This window comes from Plutella xylostella, chromosome 22 (assembly GCF_932276165.1).
Source record: "Plutella xylostella chromosome 22, ilPluXylo3.1, whole genome shotgun sequence".
Taxonomy (NCBI): domain Eukaryota; kingdom Metazoa; phylum Arthropoda; class Insecta; order Lepidoptera; family Plutellidae; genus Plutella; species Plutella xylostella.
This window is the reverse complement of record NC_064002.1, coordinates 9,975,846-10,003,640: the sequence shown is the minus strand read 5'-3', so window position 1 is coordinate 10,003,640 and position 27,795 is coordinate 9,975,846. Positions and strand designations below refer to the sequence as shown.

At 37.0% G+C, this 27,795-nt stretch overlaps 1 protein-coding gene across 1 annotated transcript; it reads right to left on the bottom strand.

Annotated features, from left to right (window-relative positions):
* Positions 1 to 10: 10 nt before the first annotated feature.
* Positions 11 to 27,795, bottom strand: LOC105382526 (GTP-binding protein rhoC). The gene is made up of 4 exons (XM_038122632.2): positions 26,833 to 27,795; positions 3,910 to 3,968; positions 1,185 to 1,385; positions 11 to 964 (listed from the first exon to the last, which is right to left on the bottom strand). Exons 1-4 carry the CDS (start codon positions 27,605 to 27,607, stop codon positions 773 to 775), a joined length of 1,227 nt encoding a protein of 408 aa, XP_037978560.1. The 5' UTR covers positions 27,608 to 27,795; the 3' UTR covers positions 11 to 772.

Sequence of the window (27,795 nt, the reverse complement as noted above, 5' to 3'; positions counted from 1 at the left end):
AAATACATAATGAAACCATAAAAAATATTTATTAATAATAGATTACACTTAATTATCAGTTCATGTTGAGTATCGTTACAACAATTAATGAAAGATCCGATATATACATTCATAATTCATACATAACAAAGCTACTAGTTCTTAATTTCTACTACTAAACTAGCTTAAAAGTATAAAAATACCTATGTGGGTAGGTTCAGGCTAGGTTCACCTATAAGTAGTAAGTAACTACCTCTACTAGATAGAAAAGATAGAGCAGGCTGGAGCAGGCAGAAAAAAATACAAGTTTGAAAACAATTTTTCATTTAAGTACCTACACAGGTAAGGACTCATGTTTTAAATTGATTTAAAATTTTACTTCAACAATTAACTATGTACCCTCATCAACAAAATTAATCCTTCTCTTATGCACATACTATTCGTATTCGTAGATATCAAATCGAAATTAATAACTTGAACACGTTGTTCTTTAAAAAAAACTTCTACATCTATCGTAAAATTTGACTCGAAACGAGTTTTGTCAAGGCACTAAAAATCACGATTGTTGTAGGTATAAGTCACGAATGGTAAGGATAGCTCTTTCTGTAAATTATCTCTATGGTATGAAAGAGCTAAAAGTTAACACGAATTTTGTGATCTAAAGGAAGCACGAAAATCACGACACGAAGACACTTATGACGGCATTTGATCACAAAATGTACGGTTTCAAGTGCGAACGTTAGTACCTACCATAGACTTAATAATAATATTCTATGGTTGGACCTCACTATGCCTAGCATAGACAAAATAGACTTTTCCAGCGCGGCCTTTTTCCCGCTACAACTGGTAAGCCGGCCAAGATGGCGGCGTCAAACGCGTCTTTCAGCTGTTTTCTGGTTTTAGCAGACGTCTCGATGTAGGTCGCATTAATTTTCGCAGCCAGGGCTTTTGCTTCTGCTTCTGTCACCACATGCTCCCCGCGTGCCTGAAAAAGATAATGGTCTTGTTGTAATTTTTGGTTCAATACAATGATTTGTGATCTCTGAGGTGCAAAACATAAGTTGAAGTCTAGCATGAGCATGCAGGCATCTTTGCCACCAGTTAGTGAACTACCACATAATTTAAAATAACGAATCGGTTCTCCTGCTGCGTTACGATACCACAGACCCTAACCTATAAATAACCCCTCTTTTTCCAACACTCACTCTCAAGTTCTGCAGCACCCTCGCGTCAGAAGCCAGGTCGCTCTGGGTGCCGACCAGCAGCAGCGGCGCGCGCACGGCCGCCACGGCGCCCGCCCAGCGCCGCGCCACCGAGCGGAACGTCTCCGGCCGCACCACGCTGAAGCACAGCATGAGCACGTCAGTGCCGGGGTAGCAGAGCGCGCGGAGCCCGGACATCGAGTCCTGGAAGGAAGGCAGGATAGAGGTAAGAGATTGCCTTTCAACCCAGTAGCTGGATGTGCAAATGGGGGATAGTCGAAGACTTTAATGCGTAAACTGACATGTTGGCGATGGGTAGTATCACTAGTATCTAAACTAAGTACCTACTTAGGATTACACTCACGGGCAATGAAAAAGTTCTATTGGCAAAATCAACAAATTAACTTTTTCAATATTTAACTACATAAAAACGTAAATATTATGTTCATATTTGCTATTACTTAAATGTTTTTAAAAATGGGGGCCGTTTGATGTCCGCATTTTGTAAGTGGAACAGTTTCTTTTCCCCGTGAGTGTAATAGTTAGGGTCGAGAGCTTTTATAGGATTAAGTAGGTAAGTAGTCCTCACATGTTTGCTTCTGTTATTAATAAACTAGATATAACTATGTATACTTATCAACAACACAATATCCGATCCGTATGTAATCTAATTAGTAAAAGGATTTTTCTTTTGTTTGTTAACGAACAAACAAGTTTTTTTCTACTGATAGAGCACGCGTGTGAACAATGGTCATTGAACGCCACAATAATAAGTGCAGTATGAATAACCAATGAAACTATGACTCTGTCCGCACCTAATTGACTAGGATTGCGACCTATGATCTCTCAATCTAGTTCACCAGGGGGCTTATTGTGTATTATCCTGCTATCGCTATCGCTCTAAATCTCACTAGATCTGACATCTGACTGAATATCTGACTAAATATCACTATAAACCTCACTAGGGTTGAAGATGGCGTTTTGCGTGAATAGATCAGACTTATAAAACGATAGCTGGATGTAGCCAATGCTATTCCTATATTCCGTAGAAGCAAAAGTTTATAATTAGACACCAAAGCATACAGTCCTATCACGTAGCAATACCTACATAATTATACCAATTTCTCAATCACGATGCACCTCAGAGTTCACCTCTTACAAATACGAATTATAAGTTACTTACAGCTATCTCTATCTATCTAACGAAATCTATTGATAATTCAATAGATTTCGTTAGATGGATACATATACATTTATTACAACATGGAATTTGACTGGTGCCATGGTGTAACATAAGGAAGAGTACGATGATGCTGCAATGCATGTTTGTATCTATTAGATATGTCGAATGAGCAATCGTCATTTCACCACACGCTTGTTCGAATCTTTGTAGGAATTAAATGGATCGATTTGGGGTCGGCCACACACACATTTAATTAAGACCAAGTCCAAGGAAACACAATTTAACGTAAAAACGTAGGTAGGAAGGACTGTAGATAATATGTTTCAGTGCAGAAAGTTTTAATTACTTACAATTAAAATAAATAAGTACTTAGATACATTAATCTATTTTAATCTTAATAACATTACCGATTCTGTTAGCTTGTCCATCTACTACAGAAAGACGACTATCTATTCTTGGACCAACAGAGCGCCTATCTCAGCTATTGGAACACCCAGGCTTGCTGCTCCAGTTAACTCGGAAGCTAGGCTGGCTGAAATTAAGGGGATATGTACAAAGGTTCCACCCGAGAGAGCCACGTACATCTTCGCCCCCTCTCAGAATAGAATAGAATAGAATACGGATTCCTAAGGATCTATTCGATAAAATAAAATAAATACTCAAGTCGAGTGAGTAAATGAGTAAATAATACTTCACAGCTACTTTATAGGTTCCATTTGGGTATTTCTTATTTCTCAATAACGTAGTAAGAAGGCTTGTTATTATTGAAATTACTATAGTTTTGCAATCCTATAATAACTCAAAAACCACCAAGAAATGTAATCTGTAATAGGTAACCAGGGAAGTTATAGTGGTGTATTACGATACAAGAAATAATTATGTTACTAATTATGTTCGTTAAGTTTTATTTTTTCTAAGCTGCTTTAAATAACGGTGCAAAAGGTAGGGAAGGCAGTCAAAAAAATCACAGCAAATATACCTACCTAGGTGGCTCTTGGCTCTCACAACAATAGAGCGGGTACCTGGCTTCACTCAGTTTGAGAAACTCATGGGAACCGTGTAAGTTATAAAAAGTTTCGTTTTTATGTCGGTAGGATGTCAATAGAATCGTATGTTTGATCTCCATTCATAAGACTGCACGTGCTATTTTTTCGACAACATGTGAAGTTAAATGTGGCGACAATAACAAATATTACGTCAGTGTGGGAAAGAAATTTAAAGATGGTACCTACCTACGTAACGTATGAGTAGGTATTCATCCGACACCGAGAATTCCACTTTTATCTTTGAAGGAGTTTTATGAACTCGGTAATAATGAAGCTAGTAAAGATTGTTACACTTGTCTATATAGCATTAACAGTAAGGATTGACAAACTCCAATTTATCTAAGATGTTATTATTATTTTTTCAGTTCACCCTTTTTCTCACTTTGCCTTGTCCCCATACGACGTGCGTACGAGCCACTGTCAGCCGTCCCGAGTATGGTGTACAGAAAAACTGGTGGAACCCAGATAAGGGAATGAGAGGTGAGTATAGAGTACGAACCTGCCCCGCAGTATCACAGATTTCCACCGTCACCCGGCGATCGTCCACGTCCACCGCCACTGAAACAATAACAAGCAGTTTAGAATAGATTTAGGTCTTGGAGAGTTTTATTCTATACTGACGAACAATATAGAGTGATCCCCGTGTGCTCTAACTGCTCCATCAAAGATTATACTTTGTATAGAAAGTACAGCCATTTGTGTATTGTCGTTACTTGGTACCTACACTTTGACAAGGTAAAAAAATGTGTAAGTACCGTGTTTATAGTGATGGACGTTGGCAATGACTGTAGCAGTCATCAAAACATAAAAGTATCCACGCCCTGTGCAAACGGTTTGATCACAGGTGGCAGCCGTTACGTTGATAACGTGAAACATAAATGAAGGAGCGAGTCTCTATTGCTGACTGTACCTGCCACTGCCAATGAATTAAACTTTTCTTTTTGAACTCGTTACTAATTGTACCAAAACCCTTCATTATAGTATGGTTATGTAATAAAATAACCCTCCTTTCGACAGAGCGTGATGAAAATATCGCCATAATAATAGCTTTAAATGTTATATCGCTCAAGAATGTCATGAAAACGAGTCTGTGTTAAAGGTGAAGCAAATGACCGAAGTAACATTATCTAAGTGGAGCATGTTAAATGGCCATAAAATCGAGTAATCGAGTAGGTAACTGACCAGTAAGTAGCGAATGGTTGACGTGCCTACTGCTTAATCTACCTGCGATGCATATTGCACTTGAATGTATACATTATATACATATTAAATTAATAGATAGGTATGGATTTTAAAAACTATGCATAAAATTGTAGATAAGAAGTAAATTTTAAAATTGGTGCAAATTCAGTTATGTATTAATATTGCACGAATTAAATTGAACGCGCCCGGTACACCCTGCGTAGTCAAAGACTGATAATTAGGCAATTAATATACTTAGCAACGTGACAAATCCTACAAAGTAGGCTCCAGTGTTTATCACATAAACTCTAAAAACATTTAGCATCAACGTATAATTTCACAAAGCATAATGTTCAGGTGACCTAACCGCGCATCGGGCTGCAATCCAACCGGATCACTCCAAAATTAGCTTCGTATTATTCACAATTGGGTAGATGTCCGAGATCAAGGACAGAGCTCACAAGGTGGATTAAATGGCTCGAACCCAAATCGAATTCGGTTTGGACAATTTCAAGTTGGTGTCAGTAGAAGATATTTTGTTGGCAAAGGACCCAAGAATGGATAAGGATTGTAAAGTAGGTATACCAAACCACAGATTACTAAATAGTAGACTATTTGGAAACGACAATCTGTTTTATGTAAACCCACCTATTATTTGACCAATTAAATTTATAAAGGCCAGTTTGAAACTGGCAGTTTCTAGTACGAATACGTGGGCTGATGATGATGAAGGGAAGTCTACTACCAGCTTACGTGAAACAAAGACACAAACAATGGTTTGGTAATGGAATACGGCTAGTAGCGACATGCTGTGGTCTGATGAGCACCGAACAGTAGCTTCGGGGGTCAATATTATGAACCCTGAAACAATTGCATAGCAATGTATTCCAGTAGTATGTAAATAGTAAAGTTTACATGGCTAACCCGTCAATGATTGATAATTTTTTTGACATTATTGCTAAAAACCCATACTTATATACACCCATACATACCTACTTACTGATACTTATTCACAATTTTGGGCTACACAAATACTGTTAAGGCTTTGGGTAGGAGCACTAGGAGCTTAGCAAAATTATCATAACTAACCGCCAAGACTGTTGTAAAAACTCATTTGTTTAGTTACCGTATTATCAGTGGAGCATCACATGAACCGACTGCATTCCCGATTGCTTTGGAATTTCACGCTTCTACCGAATCCGGGCTAGGCGGCTATTGTTTGCACGACTCAAACGACCATTCGCTGTTCACTGCTGTGTGCGAAAGAGGTTATTAAACCTTGTTTGAACTGCGGCCAGCAATGTAGAGATGCCTGGCGGGTGTATCGCCGGTGTGAATGGGCAAGTAGGCGTAGTGGGGGGGGAATTTGATCCGTGGTCGCAGCCTGTTTCCGCTGCCTCGCCAACCGGACCCGCACAACCGCTACTCAACTTCTGAAGTGAATTCACCGTCCATCATAGCAGCGGCAGCGGCATTTATAACTTGACAGTTAAATGAGAGTATCATAAGTTTGAATGTTGGCGTTTGTATGTTTGTAGTTTGTAGCAACACATTTTGGAAGCTGATAAATATTTCGATGGTTTTTTAGGGAGAAACGGGCAGACGAATTTATACGAATACATCCGTTTTAAAGATTCGGCTACGGAACATTCACTGCTGCGTCAAACTCTCAAAACTTTCTTATTTATCGATATCGTCGTCATCAGAACTCGTGACATTCAAAAGGGAAAACACCTCTATTTTTAATAGGTATTTAGTAAGTACTTACCGACCATATGTTTGATGTAAAAAAGTATACTTACGGTATTGTGGTAAGTACCTACTTTTATAGATAGATAGTTAATCAGTTCCATGACTCATATTTTAGAGAACCGTGACTCTCTTTACGTCACAAATTACTTACGTGGTACCTATGAATTAAAATATATTATTATGATTGCGTTACGAATATATTCAGGTGTGTTATTTGCTAAATATTTGAAAAAGAACATCTAAGTAGTTACCTACCTGTTTCTTACTGTCTATTGCAAATTCAAATTCAACAAAACAAGTTTGAACTTTTTGTATTTCTTAACGGAAATAAGCCAGTTTTGTTTTTAAATCCAGCCGGAGCCGACCTTGGGACTTGTTGTCTTAATCTCAACCGACTGTTTAGTTATGTAAACTGCCAAGTCATCTATAAATAAATGTTGGTAGGTGACCATTTACATACGTAGGTACAGTGCGATGCACGTGACTTGACCAATTTTCCTGTGGCATTTTCTGTATCTAAGTTGTGACCGGCTTGCTTCTTTCAGCCAACAGAAGGTATAATGATGGTGATAAATAAATACAATGTAGCGTCACAGATTAAATAATATAAAGAAATAGTTACTAGTGGACGGAAACATCTCTACATCCAAGAGGTATCCGTCGTACGAGCCTACTATCGAGTAATCTTGTGTCCCAATTTTTGATTAATCTTCTGCGAATTCATAAATAGCTATTATAATAGATAATAAAAAAGTAAAGAAAAAAAATTACTATAGAGAATGTTTTTTTTTAGACGTAACATGCTGCTTAACTTGTAGGTTTCGGCTTAGTATACCATTTTAGCAAAACCCTATATACCTACACATTTTACGAGACAAAGTCTCAAAAATATGGAGACTTTCAACGATAATATACTTAAAAAAAGACGCAACCTTTTGAGTACGTCGACGCAGAGTTTGTTTTATCAAATTAACTTCCACAATAATTATTACGTAGACATGTGTCTCGTAATAAAATACCAACGTTCCTACTTTTATTTTAAAAATAACGGAGCTCTCAAAAGCACGTGCGATCATAAATTACGTTACGACCAATACCGTTATTTTCATTCGATAATGTCTTATCAAGTTATCAGATCACATCGTATCTTATGTGATCACAATCACTAAATTGTACGGGTTAAAACATAATTAATAATCTTTGTAAGTACATGTATAATATGAAATGGTTTATTATTAGGCGTTTCTCCATTCCTAGGTATATCTTCTGTTTACAAAACATAAGGAGTAATAAGAACGACATAATGAGTTTGCTATGTGAATTTAATAATATTTTGTAAACTTACAGTTCTGCAAATTCAGTAGGGTCGTTCAGTTGTCACTATAAGTGGTTATTGTGTACAAAATGGGGTACTTACTTACAGGGAGTTATTTATTTAGTAAACAGTGTGTGGATAGTAAGAGCATACCTGAAGGCATAAATAACAAAGCAGACATAAGTTATATATATCCAAAATAATTGAAATTGTAGTAGTGCTTAATTCATAATACATATATTATTATTAATTTTTTTATTTATAAGAACCTACTAAGGAAGGTACCGCAGTAGTTATAAGTAGGTATGTTTACCAGCCGTTCAATCACCTTTCAGCTTTCAAGATGATGTCTTGACACTAAGTGATCCATATTTTATACTGTTCCCCTCTATCTTAACTTATTTATAGACTATTTATCGCAATTATTTACTTCATTCCGAAGTACTTGGCATTACTTATTTACTGTTTTATAATAACAGCGGGTGTTCGCCGAAAAGGGGTGAATCAGGAGGTCGTTCTGAACAACTTTTATCTTACGATACCACTTTTCAACACCCTGTATATCCATAACTCGAACGCCTTCGCAAAACGTGGAGAAGCCATAGATAGGATGACCTTTGCTAACTATAGAGCTATGATTCTATGAAGAATGGGCCGGCTGGCAGCGACCTTGCCATATAAAATGGTGATTACGCGGAAAATAAATTTATAAGGAAAACTAGCTGTATTTAGTTCCGGAAACTGTTTTGAGAAACATTTGCATAAGATACACCTAAGTATAGCTACAACTCTTAACTGGTAACTGCAAAGCTTTCCTAAAATTCTGTCGGAATTCTAGAATTTAACTTCCAAGAGAAACAAATGAAGATAAAATTATACAACTACCTAATAGCTGATAATAAATGTTAGCAAACAGAGCAAACGGAAGCCTACACATTAGTTATCCTCAAACAATTTATAATTTTCCTTATAAGGTCTGACTACGGCGGGGGTTGCGCACATAATTCTCGAGCCTTTGTACTATCTCGTATGCAGCGTTTGGCGCCATATTCTGTGTTTGGAGCCCAACCATAGACACACCAGATATGGGCTGTCTAGGTAATTATTCCGCTAAGGATATTTATAGAGGATTTACTCGGAGGTAGAGGTAAAATGAAACACTTTAGTCAGTAAGGTAGATGCCTATTCCTTAATGAACATGAACAATCGTGATTTTACAGCTCAGTGATATAAACTTTGTGTATTCAATTCTACTGCATGCTGCATTATTACGTCAATTCTTAATACAAATAATTTTAAAAAACTTGACCAACAAAATTTTGTTTTAATTTGAACATCCCCCGCGCGTTGAATTCTTTTGTAAGAACAAAAAAGCAAAGGACCTTATGCGTTCTCGAAATTTTTAAAACACTTTCCGTCTACTGTTAGATCGGCTCCTAGAATAGTGTGAGTGTGTGAGTTGTGTGTGTCCGCGTGAGATGATCCCCTTTAGGTCTGTATTGAAATGTTTACTCTATAAAATCATGATTCATGTCGAGCAATTAACTCAAAGACTTAGTTTAATCGGCGCTAGATCTTAGCAATTATGGCTATGATAGTTCTGCAATAAAAATAGTGGGAAACTAATGATTGGCGCCAAGATCTACGATGAATTAAAAAAATGAAGGTACTTACATAGACTGTGACATAATAATATAATATGAGTACCTACTTCCTAATGTATTCACCTGGAAAATACCTTCGAAGGGCAAATATTAGGTAAGAACCGTTGACAAGTTCCTATCTCCTTATATGATTGATAACTAACATCTATTTTCATTGCCCTTGTTAACAGTCTGTTTTTCTTACGGAGCAGAGTCAGAAGTTTCTATCAGCAGACTCAAAATATAGGTTAAAAATACTTAGGTAAGTATACTTATGTAACTACCAATCAACTTTTTGATGTTTGAACTGAGCCCTAAGTTCGGTTGGGAACCCTAGGTGTGTTTAATTGAGCTGCAAACTGTGATGACGGTCTGATGATGATTGGTTCTGATGATTCATCATCACTCTTCTACATTGGCTTTTATAGATGAAACCTTGAACCTGGCCAGATTACCGCAAAAGTCCATATATGATGTAATTATACGACCGAGACGTGTGTGGGCAGGATTAATGGATTACCGGCGTCTTATATTTGAATTAAAACAAGTGTTTACGAACTGATAATAAGAAGATAAAAATGGACAAACGATTATTTTTTCCAGTTTCTTGTACCTTTATACTTTAAAATCTTATTTTACCTTTTTGACCTTAAAACTAATGGACATACTTAGGTACATTTTCTTAAACACATGCATTGACAGTAGGTAAAAGTTACCAAGAATAAGAAAAATGAATATGAGAAATGCATGACCACGCTTAGTAAAATTCGGGAAAGTTCTAGTTAGTAAAGTTTTCTGGTTCAATCGTAAGTACCTTTCTAATAAAATTAGTGCAGTGTTTTGCACATCGACACAGATATCCCCAAGATAAGGTTATCGATGTCCATGGAAAGACTTATCGTGATAATCAGCATGAGGTGCTATTGTTGTGTGATTGACTCACTTGTTAAGATTGCAATTTCCTTCCTTTCATTGGTAATGCATAATAATATTTCATTTATTCGATTCTGGAGTTATACTTTGAATGGAGAAAATATTTGTCATGCATAAGTCATGCTTACAATCTTACACCCGAGTCCGCGTTGTTCTATGTTATGAATCATCATTTTGTAAATACCTACCTAGATGTTTTTAATATTTAACCTGAGAATCCTAGGAAGTTATCTATATATATTTGATTTATTTTTTAGAATAATAAAAGGGATTTCTTATACGGTTCATCATTAAAATACAGGAACTGAATTTGATAAATTATACTTTAGTTCCGTACTTCTTTACAAAATAATCATGCCTACTTAAATATTTACAAACGTTGAAAAATATTAAAGTAGGGAACCGGTTGTAACTGCAAGATTTCACATTTTGCTCTTTACTCGGCCATTCATCAAGTGTCGGCTGGAATTTTAAATGGCAACCTTTCTTTTCACCAGTTTTTGTATCATTTGTCATTATCGAAGATTTTCTGTGTTCCGTAACCCAAAGGGTAAACAGGATCCTACTATACAGGGTACCCCACGGCGATGCTACATGAAGGCGAAGTAAGTACCCCATTATACACTCCCGGGCAATGAAAAAGTTCCACTCACAAAATTCTGATTCCAAACGACCCCATTTTTTTCAAAGATTTAATTTAATATTGGAACAAAATATTACCGTTTTTAGTTGGTAATATCCTGAGGCTCTGTTAAATGTACTTCAATGTTGCAGAACACGTTATTAAGCCTTTTCCGTTTTGAAGTAATTTGTTGCTTTTCTGAGTGGAACCTTTTCATTGCCCGTGAGTGTAATTAAATACTGCAAGTGTGGAAAAAGATGGTTACAAATTTAAAAAGAGTAGTTTCTAAAAAAACACGTTCTTCAGTAAAATCAATATTTAAAGGATGAATAAAAAAAATTGACTTTAAATTTGAATATTTATCTACAGTATACTTACGTAGAATCATTAAACTCGTATTAAATTGTAACAAAGAGACCGAGTGACCGACATATTCTTAGTCATACTTTTAACGATAAAAAAACAAGTGGTGTGTGTGAATAATTGGGTGATGGGATCATTGGTGACGGAGAATAACTCCACATAGGAGCCCTGTTCCTGGCAATATAGCGATTTCAAAGTGATAGTGAATAGGGTAGTTGCTATGGTATGAAAATTAAAATTTTATTTTTCTCGAATGGGCATTACACATAAAAGTTTTATAAAATTTGTAAATAACTAACTCAATGTACAAACAATGGGTTTGTTTTATTAAACCATAAGCAAAAAAAATGGTAACTCGTGCAAAAACATATTCAGATAAGAAACTAGGGAGTTTTCATAACCACCTTGTCTTTTATTTATGTATTTTATTTATTTAAACTTTTTACTTTCCAATAACCCTTTTACTCTGAAGGCACATTTAGGGCCACTTGCAGAAACATATTCAATCTAGATTTAGTGTCAAATCTCGATTTAAGAAACGTCAGTCCAAATAAAATTTGACACTAAATCGAGATTTAACACTAAATCTAGATTTAATATGTTGGTGCAAGTGGCCCTTAGTGTCCTACGGACAACTCTAACAACAAACAATAGTAGCACCAGTTTAGCTAATCTCAAGTCAAGTCTTTGTAACCCGATTGCCACTACCGTTACGAAATGTTCCTTTTTCCCTGTCCCCGTTTGTTGTCGATTCGCCGGCGAACACACAAGCGACACCTTAGATTAACAATATACGAACAGATGGTGCGTCACATCCTAACTAATCCTAACTATCCTAATCCTAACTAATATAATAAGGGCCACTTGCAGAAACATATTAAATGTAGATTTAGTGTCAAATGTCGATTTAAGAAACGTCAGCCCATATAAAATTTTACACTAAATCGAGATTTAACACTAAATCTAGATTTAATATGTTTCTGCAAGTGGGCCTAAATGCGTAAATAACTGTGTATGTCTACTCTTACTCTTTCACGCCTAAACTACTGTACGGATTTGAATGAAATTTGGTATACATATGGTCTAGACCCTGAGAAAGAACATAGGCTAGTTTTTATCCCGTAATTCCCACGGGAAAACTTTTTAAGGCGAAGCGAAGCTCGCGGGAATAGCTAGTACAACAATAAAGCATAAAAGTGTCCGCATTTTGTTTACTGTCAAACCGTTTTAAGTGCAATCTAATGACAGCCATTGTACCAATGAATAAAGTCACAAAGCCTCTAACCGAACTAGTCCAAAATGAGAGCTCAGTGGAAGAAGTGGGGTGTTATTTGTCGAGACGTTCCTTTTAATTCCATCTTGTTCGTATATTTTTAATCCAAGAGCGACAGTAAAAGGGATACCTAAATGGGGCAATGACGTCACGAGACGTGGCGCCAGAACGACAGTCTTCCATTTTTATGGACATTTCGGTACTGAGCTGATCAATGGTCATGTCTATAAAGGTTGGAAAGTGACTAATTAGGGTTTGCTAATAAAACCGCGGTTAGAACTGAGATTGATAATGATAATCGTACCTAAGATCACTCCTGATCACGTCATTTAGATTAAAAAAACATTCGTATCAGTAATATATTGGACAGTTAGATTTCAGATGAACCGTTTCAGAGGTACTTTATAACAACTTACTAGCTGTCTGTTCATTCGCGGGATAATCTAATCAAATCAAATATTTTATTGCCATCAAGGTGTTAATAGGTTATAGGTTAATATATTATTATATCGAGTCTTCTTCAAGGTAAGCATAGAAGGGACCTGGGTAACCCATTTCTAGGTACTTACTGAAACTCTACTTCTATTTCTAAACCTATCCGATGACAGCCTTCGTGTGAAAATTTAGATTTCTCATTATTTTAGCAGAATGAACTAGATGTTCCGTACTACTCCACTATCCTACACCATTTCTAGGAATAACTAAATTTAGTGGACACTAGGCACCTGTTTTACACATTTACAAAACAATTGTTTTTGTTTTTCTCTATTGGTAAATTTACTCCAGAAAACTCATTAGCGGAATCGGATCACTATTAATAACAGCACGTGTGACTAATGTGAGACAAAAGCGACAAAATCAACACTCAGTGACATACGCTAGAGGGAAATTATTTTAGGACTCATTTGTATTATTATATCAGCTAAAGATCTCAGAGATGTGCGGATAAATGGCGATTTCATTTGTTACATTTTTATTTTATTTGGAGCTTGTGAGAGTTGTGAATGTTTACTTTGTTCTGTAATATTTTCTTTAGTCTTCATTTATAATATTTAATAATTTATGTAAGTACTATAATTATTTAACTTTAACATAAAGGTTCGTACACGATTGCACTTACTTGGTGTAAATGTAATTCAATGTTCTTGAAAATAATAGGAAATAAACATTATTTTTCGATCTTCCACAGTAAGTAAACTTGTACACCCTGTATATATGCAGTTACTCTATTCTCACAAGCAGTTTATGCAAAGATATCAATATGCATAGACAAGCGTCCTTTATTGACAAAACGTGCGTGGAATTCATATAACTTCCAGGTTATTACTACTAGTGCCACCACTTATGTGTTTATGTAATTAGCTATCTCCTATTATTATACCAGTGGAGTATTAAATGACTGATGATGAGTCTAACGACCGAGGAAGTGGGTAGTTCCAACTGTTCCAAGTGTCAACAAGGTTTCAACCTAAATCTAGATATTAGTGTCAACGGACCACAGCGTAATTAAGCACAATTGAGATAATTTCGGCAGAATGATTATTAGAACTCTCTAAACCGGGGTTTTCATGAATATTTTAATGATTATTTATAAATAGGTAAGTATATATATTTCAAACACATGCCTATGTAGGTAGGTACATATACACAAATCTTTTCTCTTTAATTATAAATCGTGTATGAAAACTATGATAATCCAGTTACTCTCCCGAGGATTGCAGCGTTGCAGCCAAGTTTCACCGATCGGTGTCAAAACTTGTGCCAAAACCATGTCAAAACTTAGTCGCACATGACGTGAGGTGAGGCGGAATCATGGCAGAATGCAACAGAGCATGCCGCGTGCTCGCCATAATAAAAAAATGCAGGTTCTTCCGGTATTGACTATGGTTTTTATGTAGTCTCTACATTTACTCTGTAGCTCGGTACGGTGGGTAGAGAAAGTTTTACGAAACATGAGATATGAAACGCGAAAGATTGTATCAATGCAAAACTAATTTGTTCCGTCATGGTTATTGAGAAGAATAGTTTTAATTTACGTAATAGTAATAATACATTCGAACTCATGCTTATAGCCCGTGAGAGAAAAGCCAGGAATCCGGGATGCCCTAGATAGGGGGTCTAACTTAGGAAATATAAATTTTCTATCTCCTTCCATAATATGTATTCTACCGCCATCGTTCTTTCGATTTTGTCTAGCTTGAGAGCTGCTAGAGTAACTCTTGTCTAGTTTTAAAAGCTAAAACCATCCCACTGTAGACATGGGAGTTTCCATAATCTTAACGTATGTTGGAAGGCAATCCTGTAGATTCCCACAGATCGTGATGGAATGAACCAAATGAGTTGTCCGAACGCGCGGTCATGGCTACACGGGACACACCGTTACCATGTGCCCAGCTTTACTAGACCCTTCTCATATACAAATATCACCCCTAATCCCACGCCATAAGGTCTTTCCTCAGGTGCAGTAGCGATGTACTCCCTCACTTGATTAAAGCAGACGATTGTAACTTCAATGACAACGTAGTAGGGTCGATTAATATGGATGTTATGAAAATGGGTTTGGAGTAGGCATACGATCTACATGCAGAAAGAGTAGCCGGTTGTGATTAACTGTCAAAGTAGGCTGGTCTGCCTGGATCCAGGACCAATGAGACTCCATACATAAGGTGAGGAGAAATGCCAGGAGGAATCAATCGAAAGACCTGGTGAAAGCAGCTTAGCTGACTAGATTTTTTTATATTTGATTGATGAATATTATCGGAATCCGCATAAGTCTAATTTATTCAACTACTTACCTACCCTTACCCTTTTTTTAAATCCTGCAATATCGATGTAGATGTAGACAATAAAATAGGTTTGATTACGTGTTGAGATCAGTCGTGAATTGCCCATAAACTTTACCGCCTCGTCTACCCTCAGTTCAATAGACTGCCATAACCTTCCCAAACCTGTACCTATTAAATTGAAGTTAAAATAAACAAAAATGAATGCAAATAACGTCATTACGAACACCATTTACAGAGAGCATCAACCCTTGCCAACACCTGTAGCTATCTGATGTTTTATTCATAAACTTATTACAAGTTAACGTTTAATTCATAAGGAGTAATGAATTGTCGTGGCTGTGAAATCATGTGGCAGACAGGTTGTCCAGGTTTAGTTAGACTTGGGTCTGGTCCCTGGCAGTTGTTAGCTTTTAGCAATGTGTTTGTTCATGGTGGTTTAATTCTATCCTTTTTCGTTTCGAAAAGAGTTTATAAAAGCCGATTAGTATTTAATAAAACGGGATGTTATATCTAACTATACCTAAGTTTAATGAGTGCTGTATCTACGCCTCCAGGTTTTAGCAATATAATAATATTTTATTCTTACGTGTTTTTGTGAGATGACTATAATCGTTTTTAAGTTCAAATAATGTGATTTCGTATAGTACCCTGCCTGTTACCTCCGGTTAGCTCGGAGTGGTTCCGTCAAGAGCGATGCGCGGGCGCAGCGCAGGTGCAACAATTTTCTCGCCAAAGATCTGGTTTAAGAAACCGTGTGTTTTTTCTCACTTTGCCGTCGTGTGTGTAATTTCTGTTTTTGTAATCGAGCCGACCAGTCTGCTTGGTTATGGATCGTGGCAGCTGATTCAACTTTTTTTTTCATGTCTTTTGTAGGGCTAGAGCTAGAGATAGTGCAGCTTTATGGCTAACCCGTTCGATAGTGGTTCCAAGTTTATGTAGGTCTATGCCATTTCAACTAACTTAAATAAGTAAGGTATCTAATGACAAGGAGTAATAAAAGTATAAGGGCCTGTTTCACAATGTCTGGATAATGGCTACCTGTCAGATAAAATACATGCAGTCTGACCTTATTTTTTAGACAGTGGTAGCCATTAACCAGACATTAGCCAAACGCAGGCTCTATATTAAAATTACTCTACATATAACTAATCATGTGCGCCAATTCAGCCAGATTTTAACCACTTTAGTTGAATTTAATTAAAACTTAGGACCTATATACCGTCTGAGCTGTGAGCTGCACAGAAGTGATTCTGAATTATACAGGAGTAAGACGGTTCTAATAGTTACTTTACTGTTTCGAAAGCTCCTTATCTTTCATAACGAGCTTCCGAAACAGTTTTGGCACACTTAAGTAATAGTGTTATCATTATCACATCACCTTATCACCTCATTAGGAAGAACGGTTAAAGATTTGCGAAATTAACCAAGTAGGTTGATGGAAATAATGTGCACTTATCTATCTATGTATGTACATAGGTAAGGTAGGTCAGTAAATAAATATCGACAAGCTAAAAGTATACCTACCTAAGTATACCTATCTACTCTTAAGAAGTTCGTTTTAAGGCACCTACTAATTAAATAGGGTGCTTCATATTGTTATAAGTACTTAATTTTATTTCAAATGTATTTTATACACACATACAAGAAAACATCAATTTCATGAATAGGTAGGTATTCTTATACTCATAATAATGTAAATATTCAATTCAAACATTCATTTGTAGTTAATTAAAACGTCAATTATTTCCTGAAACCACGCAAATAACTCATCTTGACCTGAATTTAATACTTTGTTACAAAAACGGAATCTTTAAGGACACTAACGGTAAGTAATTAGCTTGTTAACATCTTCTTTTATGTTTTAGTTTTCAAGGATGAGTGACTTTTTGATTGATTTTATATACATATATTTAATTTTTAAGGACTATAGCGCCATTCCATGAATTTTCGTCTGAGTCTACGAAACTAAAATGTTCCTATGTACGTAAGGAAATTTATGTTTGTATATACGTATAAGGTACGTAAATTTCCACTAGTAACCTAGCTTCTTAACGAAAGTTCTTTCCAACATAGCGCGACTTTTAGTTACCATGTAGTTATGTATAGCATGAAGGAAACTATCGATAGTCTACCAATAGATTTTTCTTCCACACTATCCTGAACATCAGTAACATTGTAGTCACGAATGCTTGTAGGACGCACGTGCACGGTAACCGGTTACTAACGTGCTATTGGGTAACGTGGCCAGATACATTTCCTTATCGACTGGGACAAAGATGCGGATTCCACCATCCGTCGACGAAATCGTTGAAATTGATTTTGAGTCTGAGTGGTGACGGGTATTGTAGTTAGATTCCAAACGGTTGAACTCAGTCAGAAATATTATTTTGTTTACATGAACTTCGGGGATCCTTTCTAAAGCCATGATACACATGATGAATTTCTCCATTACGAGAGTAAAATTAAGGCTGTTTACTTCGTTTAGACGAAATTTCGATCAGTTACTTTCGGGTTTAGTACTAGGTACTTACTTATATCATTTTTGCAACACTCTGTATAAACTGGATCCCTAAAATATTGAGTTGTTTCGAAGAATGCGGCAGGGCAGCGTCTGGTCTGCCAAAGTCACGACAAACCGGAAGCTGCACCTTTAAATTAAACGCACGTTTCCGGTTCAGTACTGTCGTGAACTTACCGTGTGTGATCTTGAACTATAACTATAATTTGTTTCAATGTCGCCTTCATTGGCTATTAGTACTTTGACAGAACTTTAGTATATTTTCCCTGAGTTATTTACGTTGGTAGTTGGTACATGGTAGGGGCCCTATCGTGTAGTCAAAACGTAAATCGTTGTCAAAACAAGTTCGCGATAGGGAGACAGGATATTTAACGTCGCCTTCATCGGTTACGATAATAATACCTCTACATTTTGTTTTTAATATTCTACTGCAGTAAGAATACTTATAAATCTGCATAGTCATTACAATCGTAATATGCCTTTTAGTTAGATAACCGAGGAAGCATAGCAGGCTTCTTGTAGGAAGAATGTTTATGAGTAAGTTGGTAAAGATAGGCGTTTCCGTTTTAAATAGCGGCTTCCCTGTTCGTCATTGTCGTGATGATTATATAACTCTGTTACACTCCATAACTTTCTCTAAATATTTTTGCACCAAAAATTTCGTAACAGGCCGCATTTATAAACCATTTTGTTTTCTTTCATTAGTTCGTAACTTTGTTAGTCAGTTGTTTTCAATGGACAACATTTCAAAAAACTAAAGCTGCTATAAATCGAAAACCATTTCGAGATTTAGCTCTAAAGGCCACAAAAAAAATATTTTTGTATTTTTTGGATGTATCATTTTCGAGAAAATATAAAATAGTAAAAAAGTGCTGATGACGTCATGCATCAGGTGCGATGCATTTTGATGATCAAAGCCCATAGATTTAAAAACAAAGTAACTGTCACTTTCATTTTTGATTGACGTTGACGTTTTATCGTGACGTTGTTGTTTATTTGGGTCATTTTCATTAATTCTGTTCTGACACTTTCTGACTATTTTTTTTATTTATTAATAAGAGATGACCTCTATATAATATGTCCCAGAGCATGCCACCGCCTACACAGTTGAAAAAATGCTTCTGCTTATTTTTTTACATGATAAGTACCTACTTTCCATCATCAGAAATATCAATGTCATTTGAAAATGACCAATTTGTTGGTTGGAATGTAAACAAAGTTTAAATGTCACTTGTCAGTGTCATTTATGGTTTTTTTAGAGACTCAGGCAATAGACAAAAATAAAAATTGAGCCTTATATGTGACGTCACTTCCGGTTTTAAAATAATTAACTTTAAAGTTAAAAATAACATGCAAAAATTAATGTATATACAAAATAAAAAAATACGGGTTCACTAATTTTCTATAAACTTTCCGAATAGCTAATAAAAATATAGGGTAAAGAAAATGAAATGTTGTCCATTGGAATACCAACCCCTCGTTAGTGATGTAGGTAGTAGGCACCTCCCTAAGGTCTAGGTCCTAATATCTATATAAGTACTCCCATAAAACAATAAGTCCATAATTAATATATTAATTGTTTCTATTGCTACTAAGCACAAGAAAAAAATCTTGCTTACCCATGGGAACATTGCCGTTTCACAACCCCGATCACAAGTTATCATCATGAATAATTATGACACAAAGCTCATATAAATCCACACCTCCCTGTGTAAAGCTGACACAACAAATGTTGAAGTAGCTTTAAATACATTTTATTTAAATACAATGCTATTAAAGTAACGGTTCATACTCCAAACAGGCCGGCGTGAGTTACGCAAGAGAATACCGACGAATTTTGAATCATTTATTTCTATTCGATCGAGAGGCCGTGGGATCGGCGCATTCGGCCGATGTGATTTCGAATGATTTGGACTGTACAGAGACTACAGAGTCGCGACCACAAGTTTCGAACCTCCGTTAACGTTGCGTATCCTGCCTACATGCCTGTCATACGTCTGTCAGTTACTAGTACAAAATGTATTTAAAATTTGATTTAAATACGTAGTGCACAGTGCAGCGAGCACCGGATTCGATACTATTTTTGGATCTACAAGAAGGGTCACTTTTACCAAACGCTTAACGTATTTAAAACATACGGAAAAAACAAATGCCACTTTTGGAACTTACTTTTCCTTACATTTTGACAGTGACAATTGACGATACGCAACGTAAACGGAGGTTTCGAATCCTGTGCTCGCGACTCTGTACATATATGTATATGCATGTGAGGTTCTACACGAAAACTCTATGCTTCAGAGCGGAGCTGGTCATTCGCCAAGTACCTACTCAGGAATAGGATACTTAGTACCACCTGTACAATTGCGACATGTAACACGCAATATCAAGGTACTGTTCCTATATCATCTTCGAGATGCATAAAAGAAGAAAATAGTCAGTCAAACAGAAGATAAATGGCAAATGCCTCTGAGGTTGACTTGCATAACAAAGTTAATCAAAATTAAATAGTTTGTCTCTTGCTCTGACAGTATAATGTCAGAGGAAGAGGTCATAGATTTAATTTTGATTAACTTTGTTGTGCAAGCCACCCTGAGTCTTAGTCAGAGGTGACCAGAAGTTGACTGGACTACACAACTTCAGGTACAAATTGAAAACGAAAAATTCATTTATGTCATTGGCAAGAAGAGAAGCCTTGTAACATTTAGCTCGAGAGTTATCTCGGATCTCAAATTCGCGCAAGTAAAAGCAAATCGAATAGCATTACAACTTTCACTGATTGAAAAAAAACTGTTTACAACGTAAGTATAGGTAGATACTAAGGACGTTTTTTGCTAGATATACCTACTAGTTAGTTGCCTAACCAAGGTTTGTCGATGAATAATGAAAGTAAGATTGAAACTTAGATTGTAACATTCATAAGTAGGTAGGTATCTACGGTGTATTCGCTGAATAAACTACCTTACTATTATGATCTAGCTAGAGTAGTGTATGCAAGTACCTATCACACAGATTGGGGTTTAGGAGAAAAAGTTCACGGACAAATGTTGTAAGTTGTGGAACCCAAAGATTCCTTTCTAAACGAATAACATCACAAGGAATCCCTATCTTTCCCATTGCCTCGTCATTCTTAATCTAAGCCGGCATCCATAATGGGTGCTGACAGTGCTCCAAGGCTCCACAAATTGATAAAAAAAACCATCAAGGTAGAACCCCCGATGCAACAGCCTCTAACGCAGGCGCCTTTGCCTTTTCTATTTAAAAAGGTAATGGCCCGAGTCTTTTTTTTTCTTTTTCTCAGAACGAACGCACTGGCACAAAGAGTTGAGCCAGCTGCCGACAACACAGCTGGCTGGGAAGAACTAACATGGCTGCGCGACTGCGTTGGCGTTTAAAGCCTGTCTAGTTGTAGGTTGGATTTATCACCTGCCCCTTTATCAGGGACCAGTTACCTAGCAAGGTAACTTATCGTTTCTGGTTCCACTTGCAGAGCTGTTCATAAATTTAATTCCTACATTCCTCTTGATGGTAAAAAGTTGAAAGTCTCTTTCGATGTCTAAACTCTTTAGTAACATACGGAAGATAATATTTCATAAGAAACATTGGCAGTTAAATTTAAAAACAAATGATGCTTGAAGTAATAGTCTAAGGCCTAATTTCACACCATTCGGTTAGGTTAAAAATACCTCGGTTTGGTTACATTTTGGACCGTTAAAGTTAGTGAGTGTCCCACCATGCTAAATCACGGGGTTAACTCCCTTGATCGGGTGATAAATTTGATTGCTGCTGTGGGGTTCCGCTAAGACTTGGTTAAGACCGGTAACCAGGCAACGGGTTGTTTACTTGTCACTCATTCTGTCAAGATTCAAGATGGAAAAATGAACAAAGCCTTTGATAAACAATATACGAACTAGATGTTGTGTGACATAAAAAATGAAGCGAAATATTGTCTGGGTTTTATATAATGTCAAACCGAGATAAAAGTTTTAATTTAATGTCCTAACCTAACTTGGAACCGCAATATAGAAACACAAATTGATGGCCCTACCTGGAAATCGAACCCGGGATCCCTGGGTGATGGAGGTGAGCTTCTACCACTAGACCACAGAGGTAGATATAAGAAGTTTAACCTAATGACTTAATGAGAACTATTGAATTAAGTGAAAAATCTACTAACAAAATATATTAAAATAAGACCTTACTTAGAAATTGAGGTGTTATTTGTTGAGTCCTTTCTTTTGCACTGACACTCCATCTAGTTCGTTGTATTGTTTTTCAAAGGGCATGGCGTAATGATATTATTTTCAATGACGGATGTCAAAAAACAACCTCGATAGAAATAGTAACCATGGCAACCACAAAACCAAAAAGTTTGGTTATTTGAGGTTGTTTGACATTATAGAGACATAGACACCAATTTCAATGAATATGACAGAATATTGAATGAAGTGTGAGTGAATGATTCACATAATGCTTGATTTATGAATGGTCTATTAGATTTTCGTCATGGGACTCATCCAATGGACAACATTTCAAAAAACTAAAGCTGCTATAAATCGAAAACCATTTCGAGATTTAGCTCTCAAGGCCACAAAAAAAATGTTTTTGTATTTTTTGGATGTATCATTTTCGAGAAAATCATAAAATAGTAAAAAAGTGCTGATGACGTCATGCATCAGGTGCGATGCATTTTGATGATCAAAGCCTATAGATTTAAAAACAAAGTAACTGTCACTTTCATTTTTGATTGACGTTGACGTTTTATCGAGTCGTTGTTGTTTATTTGGGTCATTTTCATAAATTCTGTTCTGACACTTTCTGACTATTTTTTTAATTTATCATATAAAATGGTTAGTACTTATTAAGAGATGACCTCTATTTAATATGTCCCAGAGCATGCCACCGCCTACATAGCTGAAAAAATGCTTCTGCTTATTTTTTTACATGATAAGTACCTACTTTGTATCATCAGAAATATCAATGTCATTTGAAAATGACCCATTTGTTGGTTGGCATGTAAACAAAGTTTAAATGTCACTTGTCAGTGCCATTTTATGTTTTTTTTCGAGACTAAGGCAATAGACAAAAATAAAAATTGTGCCTAATATGTGATGTCACTTCCGGTTTTAAAATAATTAAGTTTAAAGTTAAAAATAACATGCAAAAATTCATGTATATACAAAATAAAAAAACACGGGTCCCCTAATTTTTTATAATCTTTCAGAACAGCTAATAAAAATATAGGGTAAAGAAAATGAAATGTTGTCCATTAACAAGGGTAATAATCCTTAAACGCGTCGTCAGCAAATCCGTTATTGAGACTGTAACTAACAGAATCATGAGAAACCAGGTCTAAACGCAACATGGCCAGACATCGCATCGTAAACATTTTCCCTGCAACATGTAAACTTGTAGAGTGTAGAGGTAGCATTGCAACAGGTTGTCCCACATAATATAATGTCGATAAGTTCGGAAATGGGTCGCTTTCTTGTGCAATCTATTTAGTTCACGCACAAACACAACACAAATTAACAAACATCTCGCAGTTTTAAAATTGGAATTGAGTATTCGACCTCTTTCCTGCAAGTTTCTGATAAACGCACTTCTAAATTTAGTCACTTTATGTACCTACTCACTTAATTTAATAGTTAAGCTATTTACAATCAGTAAAATGTAAGAAAAGCTAGATAATACTTCAGACTGTCAGTTCAGTTCAGACTACATCATTATTGTTTGGCTTAGGAAGATTGGAAACCTAGTCAGGCAGTCTAATCAAACAGGAACTAAGAAAGTAGTTAGTGGCGAAAGTGCATTGTCTGGCCCTACCATTAATATGTATCCGACATCGCCACTGCACGAAGAAATAATTGTGAATGAAGATGTAAATCATTTGGTTACGGTGACAACTACGAACCAAACTTGCTAATAAAGAAAGCTGAAAACGAAACTCGTAGATAACCTCACATTAACTATAATGGTGAAGACATAGATCTATCTACCTACTCATACAATTTTTTTTTCTTTTACACGAATGGGATTCGAGGTTTGAACGTCGAAATTTAGGGTGTGTAATATGCTTGTATGTTAGAAATAACTATAAAGTTTTTTTGCAGAAACACCTAGGTATGATAAGATGTATTCTGAACACAAAAATAATGCGGAATTATGTTGAGAGTCTTCCATTGCTTTCTAATTGGCTTGACTTCGTTTCTGTACCTGAAATGCAAGCAATACCTCAAAGTACCTACCTAAGCTGTGTCTTTATGGTGAGTTTGGAAGCCTTATTAATGCTCGTCCAAGGTACGTCAACAAAAACATAGGTAAGGTACCTACTTTATGGAATAAAGGTTTTGGATTACGGTAAAACCAGTTTCACCTTATTTTTTGCATCTGTAGTGTGAAAAGAAAGGACCTTCAAATATTAGCTTTTCTCCCTTTTCTAAACTAAAGCATTAATAAGTACCACATAATTTGAACCTTTTTAAAGTCTTTAACTATTATACTCTTTCACAGTGATATACTTATATCTTGTTATTCAGTACAATCAGGTATATAGTTAGACAGAATTTCCCTGATATAATAGGTATGATGGAACTCTAGCTACAATATTATTGTGCTTGTCTTTTTAATAACAATTTATGAATCCAACTAAGGAAATAAATATTCAAATAAAAAAAACAAAATCAGCAAATTAAACGTGTTTTCTATTAGGTAGGTAAGTAATGTGTATGCTGGTGATTTTCATGATAATGAGCCAGATATTAAAAAATATATAATTTATATCTAATAGTTAGGTGCTTTGACCTTACCAATACGTCCAGCTTTGTTTTAAAATACCAGAAATAAGTAGGTACATTTGTAAGTTTTGTAACCATATTTTTTAAACAGCCACTAAACCAGTCGTAATTAACTCGTATCTCAGTTTTGTGTTTGTGTAATCTTAGCAGACGACGTAATACTGTCTTGAATTAAGTACATAATGTTCTTTTTTGCTAGGAAAAATACCGGGTGTTGTATTTCACGAACTTGCAATTGTAATCATTGCATGAGTTCATATCATATTATCATATATGATAGTCGTTTGATTACTCCAACACATTTTGATAGTGTATCGTTATCGTGACGTGCCTAAGTATTGTTGCAGTATTATCTCGGTAGTCAATGCCAAATGGGAATCCTATTATCAGGTTTAATAGTTTGTTTTTTACTTTCTGGAAATGCTAGCTTGATCTTAGTTGGAATAATTTATTGCTCAGGAAACTCTTTTAAATCTAGATTCTCCGCTGAAATCGACATCAAATAGAATAGGCATTCATAAACCTTTCACTCGAAGTTGTAATAAGTTTTACAACTCGGGAATCTCTGCGTATTTTTACGTTGCAATCGTTGCACAACACAAAATTTACAGTAAATTAATATCTTTAAAATAATTATGAAAGCGTAGCAGGAACTTTAACTGACGACCGCCTGTGTTACGATCGTTTATAAAACAAGTTCTTTTGTTGATAAGACCCAAGACCACGGGCTCTTTGTGGTCGTTGACTCTCTTTAGAAACCTCGTTAATTTCACAGCAAGATACAAAGTTTCTGATTCCCTTTTTGTTCTGCCTCCACAGGTTATTTTCTCTTTATGGATGGAGGATATAAATATAATTAGGTAATGAATGTTTAGGTGTACCTAAGTTAGATGTACCTACTTAACTAACTAAGGAATAGTTATTATTCTGTGACTAAGGTGTAATTGAATCAGAATTCAAATTTGCAGTCTATCAAGCAGTGTCGTAATCACTCATTATCTAAACCAGCTATACTCAAACTGCGGCCCGCGGGCCGCATGTGGCCCGCCGGGCCTTCATCAGTGGCCCGCGTGCCATGAGAGATAATAGAGAATATACCTAGGTATATTCTGTGTAAAAAGTATCGGGATTATATTCATAAAACAAAAAATGTTATTCATCCAAATTTATTTTATCACCTTCAAAGTTTGCTCCTTCAGAAACGATACACATACCTACACCAACGAATTATCCAATAACCACAACATTTTTAAACGCTGTTTTCAGACTTGTGTTTAGTATTTGCGATTTTTCCTTATTGTCTTCTATCGATTGAAAGCAGTGCCTCGAAGTGGTCATTTGAGTTTAGGAAAAAGAAGAAGCTAAAGCCGTGAGCTGCAGCCATATCTGGTTAATATGGTGGATGCTCGATGGTATTTGTTGAGTGTTTGCTCAAAAAATCATGATGATCCTTTAGCGAAAAACGGGTGGTGAAAAATCTTTTCCCGATTTTTTTTTTCACAAATCTGGCCTTCGTCGAATTTGCTGTATTAAATTCTACATAACCCGAACAATCGATAGAAGACAAATAAAAGGAAAAGTCGCCGCGAGTACTAAACACAACTCTGAAAAGAGCGTTTAAAAAAATGTTATGATATTGGATAATTCGTTGGCGTATGTGTATCGTTTCTGAAGGAGCATAAACAGGTACCTACTTTGAGGGTGATAAAATAAATTTGGATGAATAACAATCATTTTTGTTTTATTGATCTAATCCTCATACTTTGTACACAGAGTAGTATAATATGCATGTGTTTTTTTTATATTATTAACTATAGTGCCACAAACTTATCTGTTCCGGTGAGAGTGAACTAAATTGGTCCATACCTCATTACTTACTAAATGAATTTCATATTGACATAGATTATATGGACCAATTTAGTTCGCTCTCACCGGAACAGATAAGTTTGTGGCACTATATTATTCGATAGTTTACATCGCATCATAATAGTAAAAATTTGCTTGCGGCCCGCGACGCCATGACTTAAACGTGTTTGTGGCCCTAATATAAAAAAGGTTGAGTACCAATGATCTAAACGATTTGGCCCATTTGCGATAATTGGCTACCTTGACGATACTTTTACCGTTTCTTTATTATTATCAATATTATTGTCTAACTTTAACTACCTATCTAATATTGGTAATTAAGTAATATAGTGTACTGATGTTGCAGCACGTAGTCATGTATATTCCCACACTCACCATTAAATGTGTCGTATGCTGTAGGCTGGTAATCCTCACTGAACGTGTCCTGCGCGTACGCAGCGATCAAGGAGCTCTTGCCCACGGCCCCGTCACCCACCAACACACACTTTATCTTCTCCTTCTTGCCACATTTAACCTTTCTCCTGTCTTTGATCTGAAACATACGATTCAAAGTTCTCGCCTTCTTGGACTTGGCGCGCACGGCCCACTCGTTGACTCTATCACAGCAGTTGAGGTCCTCGGACACGTCGTCGCGGAGGCGCGGCTCCTCCGCCACCTCCGAGTAGTCGTAGTCCTCGTCGGGCCGCCGCAGCGGGAACTGGCTGGGGCTGTGCACCCCGAACACGAAGGGCCCGTCAGCGTCGGGGGGCGCGCGCACGGGGGCCGCTGGGGCCGGCGCCCGGGGCTGCGACGACAGGTACTCCGCCGACGCGTGAGGGTCGAAGCGGAACACCAGCTCCGCCTCTCTCCGGTCCAAACTCAAGTCCGGGGGCGCTACTTTGCCTTGAAAGTAGCCGACTTTGTCGCGCGCGCGAGCTTCCTGCAGTCGTTTCTCGAGTTCAACGTTCGATGGCTTCCAGTAGTCGGGTCGGTAGTTGTCGAGGGGGTAGTCGGGCACGAGCCGGGGCACCACGGGGGGCCGGTAGGGGTCGCGGGGGGGCGCGCGCGGCGGCTGCACCACGGCCTGCCCGCGGCACGTCTCCAGGAGCGGGCGCCGCGCCGACAGGTTGGTGCTCCGGTTGAACATGATGCCCTCGAGGCTGGGAGACATCGGGATCAGGGGGCGGCGCCGGGGCGGGGGGCGGCAGGGGTCGCGGTTGCGTTTACGCCGCGCATAACTCGGTTTCTCGTTTCGTGAAAGTATCGCGCGGTAATGACGGCGAAGTGGCGCAGCGCGGAGCGGCGTGTGGCGCGGGCGAGTCGCGGCGAGGCACTGCCGTCGGTGGGGGCTCCCCGCGC